The following is a 10025-nucleotide window of genomic DNA, read 5'->3' on the forward strand; positions in this document are numbered from 1 at the left end:
AGGGAACAGTGAAAGTTCATATTCATAGATTTTTTATTTTTTTTATTTTTTTAATCTATAAATGCACGTTAGAATTAGGAGAGTGTGGATTCTATATCTTGAAGCAAAACCATTTAGCTGGGGCTGGCTTAACTTGATATACAACTTAAAGTAAAGGAATCAGTACTAAAGATTACTTGCCTCCCATAATTAGCATATATTTGATTCTTTGCCTTGCCATGAATCCTACTTGAAGTTCTCAAGAAGTCATCCTATTTTTCTTCCATTCGCATGAGACTAGTCTTCATATTCCCCTTAATTTCTATTCTTCATTTCCAGTCAAAATTTGTTACTAGCATCATGTCTCACTCGGAAACTAACCCTCACTTTAAACCACTACAGCAGCCTGAAGGCCAACCACCTAGTCCTGGGGTGACACCGCCTAGTCCAGAGGTGGCACCGCTCCAGCGTTGGAACCAACAAAACCAGCCTGGTTCACGTGGGATAAGACATCAAGGGGAACGTTCCAAATCACAGCGTTCAAAGGGCAGGGAACCACAGGGTGGTGGCACACTTCAACGTCCACGGGACAGGGAGCTGCAAGGTGATGGCACATTACAATCTTCACGGAAGCAATCTGTCCCACGTCAAGATCTTACTCCACCTGATCCGCGGCATGGTGGTGGTGGATACTCTACTCCATGGTTGTTTCCACAACAACCAGATGAAGCTCACCGAGTTCACAATCCACAGCGTGGTAGCAAATACCATAGTCCATGGATACCTCTACCGCAACTTCAAGATGAGCACCCCAAGCAGCCTGACAGTGCCAAGGTCACATCACCACAGCATCAAGAAGAAGACCACCATCCCCTCCATCCCCGTGATCCTAGTCTCCCACCAGCACACCAAGAGAACTGCCCTCGCCAATCAAGTGGTTTGCGAACACCAGCTCCACAGCGAACCAGGCCAATAACATGGTTAGCTGCAGCCTTCTGCGCAATTTTCTGGATTGTAATATTTCTAGGAGGACTCATTGTGCTCATTGTCTATCTAGTCTATCGCCCACGTAGTCCTCGGTTCGAGGTGTCTAATGTGAGCTTGAATGCAGTCTACGTTGATGCAGGCTCTCTGTTAAATGCTGATATCACCTTGCTTGCAAACTTCACCAATCCAAACAAGAAGGTGGCTGTGGACTTCAATCACATTATCATTGATCTATACTATGGGAATACTCTTATAGCTACTCAATACATCGAGTCTTTCTCAACAGCAAGGGCTCAATCCGTGTTTGCAAATGTTCATATGGTAACTAGTCAGGTTCTGCTTCCCTTAGGGGAAAGTGCTCAGCTTCAGGAGCAGAGTAATAAAAATGGAATCATATTTAATGTCAAAGGAGTATTTCGAGTGCGATCTAACCTGGGAAGTTTCCTTAGATACTCCTATCGCCTATATGGTCATTGCACCATCATGCTGACTGCCCCTCCTAGTGGAGTCCTACGAGCAACCAGATGCAGAACAAAACGTTAAGATAGATTTCTCGAGTAAAATTGATTTTGCACATTGTCAAGAATGATTGTTCCTCCTTGCCTCATAGTTCTCTTTAACTACTCATTACATTGTTTTCAGGGAATCACTACATCCCAGCTTTAAGTTCGTCCAATCTTTGTTATATTCCTCTCTACATAAAAGTGAATACAATGTCCGAAAATTATCTACAAATTTCTAAAATAGGTTACAGAAGATGAAAAGTTGACATTTACTAATTCTTTGTCGATTCATAACTAATATCTCTGAAGCTTCAGGTCCACCATCACCAAAGTCTTCATTCCAGCCCAACTAAAGAGGAGATGAAAACAGGGAAAAAGAAAAAGAAAATCCACATCATGAAAGTTTCTGAGAAAATAATTCTCCTCAGTAAATCAATGCTGGGAGAAGCTTGTCAAGCAACCACATAAACAAACAAAAAGCAGAGAGAGAGAGAGAGAGAGAGAGAGAGAGAGAGAGAGAGAGAGAGAGTGAGTGAGAGACTATTGTAACAGTAATCATATCATAAGAATGGAGAAGGAGAAACTTCTCCTTACAACAGGTTATTTACAAATACTCAACATGATGAAAACTACAAAATGCCTCAAAATCCTTGCTAGCCCTCTTGAACCCTTCACCATCAACAAGAAATATATTGATAATACTGTAAAAGAAAACAATCCAGGAAGCCAAACCAGCCAGTTTAACTCATTACCAAATGACCAAATAAATCATTCCACTGTCAGCAAATATCAAACTCATCTGTCTAAAATCTCCTGTAATGATCCCTTGTAAAGAAAGGATGCCTAAGGGCCTCATGAGCCGTTAATCTGTTGGAGGGGTCATATCTAAGGAGACCTTGCAAGAGATCAATGATATCACCAGCGGAGTGATCAACATGCAGCATTACTATATTCTGCAAAAAGAAGTATAATAATAGGCTTACCATAAGAGCATAAAAGATAAGGTTGGGCTTATTATATGACATGTATTTCTGAAACATTTCCTCAGGAAGAAGCAATACAACTCTAAGACAACAAGTAGCACAAATGAACCTGAAGACGTGGTAGCTTCATGACAGCTTTGATGCTTTCCCGCGAGGTTGCAGCATCCGGCCAGTCCAACCTACCCTTTCTAACATACTTCTCCGCATGTCGACTGAAAGAGCCCCATCAACAAAAGAAAAGAGAAAAGTGAGGGGTAGAATTGATTAAATGTTGATACAATTGCATTTTCTATGAAAAATAAACAATAACAGGAAGTCAGAGAGCACATACTCTGCTCTTCTCAACATGTGCTGAGGCAATGGTCCCAAAACCCTCTCCATCATGGCCAAGTGCTCTAAGTTCTCATGAGTCTGAAACAATGCTTCTCCCTGCAATACATATGTATTCTTTACTCTAGTCACTGTCATAATTATTATATTATAGCATACTTTCTGAACTCCAGAGTCTTTGTAACCTACTGAGCAAAGTTCAACCAAGATACAGCCAACACTCCACATATCACATGGGTAGCTCCATCCAAGCCCTGATAGACAAAGCAAACTTACATGACAATTTCAATAAATTAGAAACAAGATAGACCAACGAACAAAAGAAATGCTAATATACCTAGAATAACCTCAGGCGCACGGTAATGCCGGGTGGAGACAATATAATTGTGCTCATGATGCCCATAGGCTGCACTGCCAAAATCAATAACCTTAATAGCACTTGACTTTGGCAACCTCTTGTAATAGGTCGCCTCAGCAGGAGAGATTGATGGGACCTGTGATAGCAGATCAGAGTTAAAGCTAAAACTTCTGTGACAGGTAAAAAGCAAAAGCCTACACAAAAATAAATGATGGAGCCAACGATATCTGGAAAGTGGAATTTCCTTAATGATATAGCTGAAAGTGTTATAGAAACATCCACAACAAAGTTTTGCACCTTGTAGTCTGGTATTTTAATATATTCAGGAGACACAAAAAGGATGTTCTCCGGCTTCAAGTCAGTATGAATGAGGCGCAAATCATGCATGACTGCGAACAAATAGTCACTGTCAACACAAACATTCTATTACATCCAGCCTCAAGGTCACATAACCTTACAGAGCACATGAATTTCTCCATTGAAGAGATAATGAAAAAGAAAGGAACTTTATTAACAACAGAAGACGTCAAAAAGATTCATAGAGCATTTATGTGGTCCATGCAACTGGACAGGAAGTACAAATTTCAATTAAGAAAAGAGAAATAGCAGAAGTAATGACTACAGACATGCTACACATTCCAGGAGTTGTCTGCCAAGCTCGCGGACAAGATCAACCGGAAATGGGCGATAATTATTTTTTCGAAGAAAATCATACAAGCTTGGTCCAAGCATCTCAAATACCTGTTAAGCCATTTTAATCGACCACCAAGTGTTAATCCCCTAATATTTATGAAGATGGGGAAATGACATAATTTTAAAAAATATTATACTTACAATACATATATGGTTACGGTAATCAAACCAGTTTCGTATTTGAACACAACTGCAAAGAATCAACTGACTTAACAATTGAAACTGTTTACCTCAAAGCCCACTAAGAAGTAAATAAATATGAGTGTAAAAATACTTACCGACTGCCATTTCTATCATACTTTCCAAGCAAGTGGAGCACATTGATTTCCAACATTGCTGCTTCACGATACTTCTTTGTACTTCGCACAACTTTTATGGCAACCATCTCTCTATTTTCCCTATCCCAACATTCCAAGACCTGACAGAATGTGCCTATAGAACTAAAAAGATTAAAAATTGCATGCCAAGAGTGAATGAATGCTGTCAAAACATAAACTCGTTGATAGACAGAAAGAAGCTAGGGGAAAGAAACATCGATTAGAATACATAATCAGATATCCTAGATTTTAGAGAAGCTAACCTTCACCAAGTTTCCTCTGGATCTTATCTGCAGGTATGCAGACAAAAAAGCATAAGAAAGCTCCCAAATAAAAATGAAAGAATATCAATAGCCAAGAAACAGAACTAAAAAAGGCTTCAAAGATTATAAACTTAATTAGATTGATGTACAGGGCCAGTGGAGATGGAAAATATCAAAGAGAGGCAGTATCATACAGAAGGGATACTTGCACAGTTAAATATCAAAATTAATCCTATGATCTTGAAAAACATTCAATGTTAAAATTCAACTAATCCTAGACTTCTAGGAAAAGATGGAGCAAACCATTAAAAATGAAGAAACAATATTATTCATGTAACAGCATATAATTTTGTGCATGGAGCTTAGCATGCAACATAGCAAGTTATTATAATGTAAAAGCCTATTCAATTGTGATGGAGTGTAATTACAGCGAGAGGTTAAATTCTCCCCGAGAGCAAACATGTAATGTCCATCTTTGTCATCGTCTCGCCATGGGGGAGAGCCTTTTTGAGCCAATCCCTTTACAAATAGACTGGCATGGTCTGGGAGTACCCTTGATGGTCCAATGCTTGTTCCATTTCCAACCTCTTGCCCATAATATAACCCTGACTGAGCCTACACACAGCCATTTGTTCATTCTTCGCAACATAAACAGTAATTAAAAAGTACCCCTTCCTCAATAGTTCACTTCCAGGTTGTTCCTTTGTATATTACTAGACCAATATAATAACTCCATAAATTTACACAATATCAGAATAATCAACTTCAATCATTGCAAGGAACAACTAAAAATTGACATCAAGAAATCCTAATCCAATTAGATTCTATGTCCATGAAATTATATAAGCAAATATCTACGTTATGTATACTCAACTAGGCAAAATCTCAATTATACACTTGTTGGGCTCAGATCTATGGACCCCTTTTCTCCAATTTTCTCTATCTAGGGGCAAACCTTCTATGAGTTAATATGATACGATATTTAAAAACTTAACCGTAAAAACAGTGGAAATAACTTTAAGATCCAAATGAAGACCATATTAAACAAGAATCCAACAATTTGGCAACAAGCCTAAGACCCCATATGTCTTAGCATTTACCAACCAGTTATATGATTTAATCAAGATAGCAGGATTGGCATAAAAAAATTCATCAAGCTTCGCAATAGAAAAATCTCAACTGTTTTGGAACATATTTCGCAGAAATAAAAAGATAAACTACTAATTTTTTTTCCTCTTTAAAGTCTCCATGGACATATTGTCTAGAAACTCCCAAAACTTCACCATTTCCATGCAAATTCAGAAATGTTTCTTTTCCACGTACCAAACAATTAACTTGAAGTGTAAAAGGAGCAAACTTTCTCACTCAATCAAAACAAATACATATGATAAATTTTTAACAAAATCCCACAAAAAAGATCCTTTCTTTTTTCTAGGCAAACAAACAGATCATGAAACAAGATGTATTAAAATTAGTAAAGAAAAATAAACTTACTAATAATACCTTTGTATGAGCTTGAGGAATATCCCAAGCAAATCTGGGTCTTTTTCTGGGACGACGATCCATGTGATTGTGAGGGTATTGACTGACATAATCCATCTCCATCTGATAATTCATCGAAACCCTAAACTGATTGATTGAATTGGATAGAATTGATATGTAATCAATTAACTAAGCTATTGCAATTGGCATTGGAATTCGAATTCGAATTCGAATTCGAATAATTGCCCTAACCCTAGTTCTTTGGGATTTCTTTTCCAAGAGTTAATCTAAACCGTTAATTTTGGCTGACCATAGTTAGTTAGATGATATACCTGGAATCTAACCGTGGTTTAGCTGGCAATTTCTGCAAATGCCTATATTTTTTTTCTTCTATTCTTTTATTGGAATATACTAATTTGATCCCTTGTCTGAAGAAGAAAAATAAGAATAATTCCTTTTTAAAACAGAAAAGTAAAAGAAATAATTTACAAAATTTATATTATATAAGTTTATAAATATTGATATTATTTTAATTTTAATAATTTATTATATAATTAAATATTAGATTAATCAATTATATAACTGAATTGTTATCAATTAAAAAGACTATTTTTATTTATTTTTAAAATTTAATTAATACTTGACAACTACAAAATTTTAACTCATATAAATAATTAAAAATTATATATAAATTTATTAACAATCTATATTAATATAAAAATATATAAAATAAATAAATTATTTAAAATAATATTAAATAATATTACATAAGTAGAAAAATAGACTTATAATTATAGGATGCCATAATAGTACCCTAGCAAAATCTAAACATATGATAGGATTCTTCTCTTTCTAAATCAAATATTTTACTTCTAAATCCTCTATATTTATTTAGAAAAGATAAATTTTAGAAACAGAAAGCTGTACAATGTCTAGATTATTCGCCAAGTACTGTGGCGCATGAGCACCATAAATTATGCCGAAGTCTTTGTCATGTCAAATCATTGTGTTTTTTGCTGGTCTGTTAGAATTTATTTCTGGGTGGTGTGGACATTTCTGCGATTACTCTAAATTGGGCAATGGCAGAGCTTGTTAGGAATCCAAGAGTGATGAAGAAATCAGAAATTCTGTTGGAAAGAAAGGAAGAGTGACAGAAGCTGACATTAACAAGCTTGAATACCTTAAGATGGTAGTAAAAGAAACTTTCAGATTGCATCCTGCAGCACCATTAAATAATTCCCAGATAAACCCTTTCTCATATTGAAGTCAATGGTTATGATATTAAGCCGAAGACCATGATCCAAGTTAATGCCTGGGCAATTGGACGTGATCCTAAGTACTGGAAAGATCCTGAAGAGTTCTTCCCTGAAAGATTTGCGGATGGCTCCCCTGACTTTAAGGGAAAAGATTATGAATTCTTGCCATTTGGAGCTGGTAGAAGAATGTGCGTTGGGATGAACTTGGGAACAATAACAGTAGAATTTGTGCTTGCAAATCTCGTTTATTGTTTTGATTGGAAGTTGCCTGACGGGATGCAGAAGGAAGATATCAACATGGAAGAGCAAGCTGGTGTCAGTCTCACTGTCTCTAAGAAGACACCTCTCTGCCTTGTGCCCGTCAAATACCTGCAGTGACTGCTAGAAGAAACCCATTAGCTGAATAGCATATTAACAGGAGCATGTTCCCATTACAAGGCGTAGAGCCTTGTACATCGAGGACGCTATATTAATAGGAGTATGATGTGTTGTTGGACGAGAATAAAGAAAAAACCCATCTTTGTTTCCCTGACTTTTTTGACTTTGCTCTACTTCGTTCCATTATTTATTTCGTGTCTTTACAGAAACATTAAGCTTTTGTTTTCTTGTACATCGAATGTAATGCAGGTTATATTGAATTAGACTAAATTTATAAATATTAAATAATTGAAAATTAAAACTAATTAGTGCAGAAGTGATAATAATAAATAAAGGGTGGCAATGCGTCGCAGGTATGTATACTTGGAAGTGGCCCTGCAAGTACCAAATGATTGGTTGGATTTGTAATTGTCAAGATTTTGTCTTTGCTTTTTTTTTTTTTTTTTTTCCTTAAATTGATTGGTGCAGAAGTGATAATGTATTGAGTTGAAGGGGTAGTAACTGGATAAGGCTTCAAAGTCGAATCACCTTAAACTGTAGTGTAATGTTGTGTTATATACTTTTACCATTTTGTTTCTCCAGTTATTTAATAAGTTCAATTTTAGGTTTTAATTTCAAATAATGATTAAAAGTATAATTTTATTAATATAGGGTTTTAATGAAAATTTGTATATTTAATATTTTTTTAATTAAATATGTCGGCAAGGGCTTTTTGATAATTTTATATTTAAAAGCAACGTTAATATGTAATTGTATATTTTCAATAATTCTAATTTGGCCAAAGTTAAATAGTCAGGGGTTTAATTGAAAAGCTAAAGAAAAATTTAAGGGTTAACAAAAAAATTTTACAAGATGAAATTGTTGTAATTAAAAAAGTTAAAGGGACCAAACGGTAAGGAAAAAAAGTGCAGAGACCAAAAGTCGATATGGAAGGAAAAGGAAAGAAAAGAAAGAGGAAAAAGAAGAAGAAGAAGAAGAAAGGAGGAGGAAGAAGAAAAGGAAAGGAGCTGCGTCGCCATGGCCGGCGGTGGCGAGCTCTAGAGGTGGACCATGGAGGTCTGAGGTGGCGAGGCAGAATGATGCAGCTTGTCGAGAGAGTCAAGTGGCGGTTTTCTTACCGTCTTGTCCTTAGGCAACGATTTTGGTCTTAAAATGACCGGTGAGTTGAAGGTTTTCTTTTGGGAGTGGCGGCGTCGGCTTTAGTGGCTGGAAGAGGGAGTTTCGGCGAGGTGTTGGTAGCCGCATTTTTTTGGCTTTTCCAATGAGTGATGGAAGATCGGAGGGCATATCTGGACTTTCCTCAACTCAAGCTTCCCAATGGCACCAGTTTTGTGGCAATCAGACTCTATTTGAAAATCGATGGCCGAGATCGTCCATAAATCTCTCCGGATAATCAAGGGTCGGATTGGAAGATCAAAACCGAGAATCGTCATCAGTGCATCGTTTTGAGTCCGTTGGCGCGTTCGGATCGTCGATCGGACTCCGGCGGCTAGAGGCGAGTCGACCAAGCGATCAAGCGTCTCGGTAATTCTTTGGCACGTTGATTTTAGAATTTATTGGTAAAATTTATGTATTTATTGAATTGTGTTAAGCATTAGAAAATATTATGAGTTAAACTAATTGTTTGTCGGACTGTCTGCCTTAGGTCGTGATTTGTGATGTGTGGTGGAGTCGGAAAAAATAGTGAAGTCTTGGGCATCCGACTCCCGTTAAAATAATTTATTGGATATTTGAAGTGTTTTCTGATAGGTCCTAGACCCATTTTACGGGAGGTAAATGTCCGTATTTTAGGAGAGGTTCTGTCGAATTTTCGGTAGAATTTACCTGAGTCGAGTTTTTAGATAGTCAGTCCTAGAAATCTAGACCTAGGGTTAATTGTCAAATGTTTCAACGTTATTAATTAATTGTTTTCAGTGATTAGATAATCCGCCAGTTCTGCTCGCTCCACCCGAGGCATCAGAGCAGAGCTAGGAGGTCGTCAAAGCTATGAATTAAAGTCATATGTCTGTATACATGTGTTATGCTGAGATTTTACGAAATAATTCTGATTACATGATTTAATATTTTAATTAGTTATTTTAATCGCTATTTATATAAGTTTCATTTTCTGCATTATGATTTTATTGTTTCGTGTTGACTCGGGATGGGATGACTGTAGAACATGCTATTTGATGAGTGCACCGGTATGAATTCGAGACTGATAGCAAAGGGGGTAAAAGGGTAAATTTTAAAAGGTAAATTTAGGACTTGCCCTGGTCGAGCATTGCTCTCTGGGCGCCGACTTATTTGGAAACTTAAGTGACCAGACTGGATTTAAGGTCCCTGATCAAGCTTCGCTCTCCGGGCGCCAGTCTTATTGGAGTAAGAGAGTTGAAAGGCTAAGAGTGTTACTGATAATTAAGTGGCTGAACTGGATTTAAGGACCCTGGTCGAGCTTCGCTCTCTGAGCACCAGTTTTGTTAGAATGAGAGAGTCGAGATGTTAGTATTGAGATTA

At 36.9% G+C, this 10025-nt stretch overlaps 3 protein-coding genes across 9 annotated transcripts; 2 read left to right on the plus strand and 1 right to left on the minus strand.

The window, feature by feature from the left end:
• The first annotated feature begins 28 nt into the window (after positions 1-28).
• Positions 29-1697, plus strand: LOC8283473 (NDR1/HIN1-like protein 13). Its single transcript, XM_002530007.4, has one exon. It carries the CDS (start codon positions 271-273, stop codon positions 1507-1509), a length of 1239 nt encoding a protein of 412 aa, XP_002530053.3. The 5' UTR covers positions 29-270; the 3' UTR covers positions 1510-1697.
• A 301-nt stretch (positions 1698-1998) lies between these two features.
• Positions 1999-7214, minus strand: LOC8283474 (serine/threonine-protein kinase AFC2). 7 transcript variants are annotated; one of them, XM_002530008.4, is made up of 13 exons: positions 7076-7214; positions 5917-6018; positions 4842-5028; positions 4414-4440; positions 4112-4265; positions 3975-4023; positions 3767-3881; positions 3438-3529; positions 3120-3276; positions 2972-3036; positions 2784-2881; positions 2562-2664; positions 1999-2422 (listed from the first exon to the last, which is right to left on the minus strand). In XM_002530008.4, exons 1-13 carry the CDS (start codon positions 7109-7111, stop codon positions 2273-2275), a joined length of 1335 nt encoding a protein of 444 aa, XP_002530054.2. In that variant the 5' UTR covers positions 7112-7214; the 3' UTR covers positions 1999-2272. The 7 variants fall into 7 exon arrangements, with proteins under 7 accessions (XP_002530054.2, XP_048232313.1, XP_048232314.1 ...); XM_048376356.1 differs by having other exon boundaries at positions 2784-3036; XM_048376357.1 differs by lacking the exon at positions 7076-7214 and adding an exon at positions 6228-6246 and having other exon boundaries at positions 2784-3036.
• LOC112536497 (cytochrome P450 71B26) lies at positions 7191-7683 on the plus strand. The gene has a single exon (XM_025159265.2). It carries the CDS (start codon positions 7191-7193, stop codon positions 7527-7529), a length of 339 nt encoding a protein of 112 aa, XP_025015033.1. The 3' UTR covers positions 7530-7683.
• The last annotated feature ends 2342 nt before the right edge of the window (positions 7684-10025 follow it).

This window comes from Ricinus communis, chromosome 7 (assembly GCF_019578655.1).
Source record: "Ricinus communis isolate WT05 ecotype wild-type chromosome 7, ASM1957865v1, whole genome shotgun sequence".
NCBI lineage: Eukaryota > Viridiplantae > Streptophyta > Magnoliopsida > Malpighiales > Euphorbiaceae > Ricinus > Ricinus communis.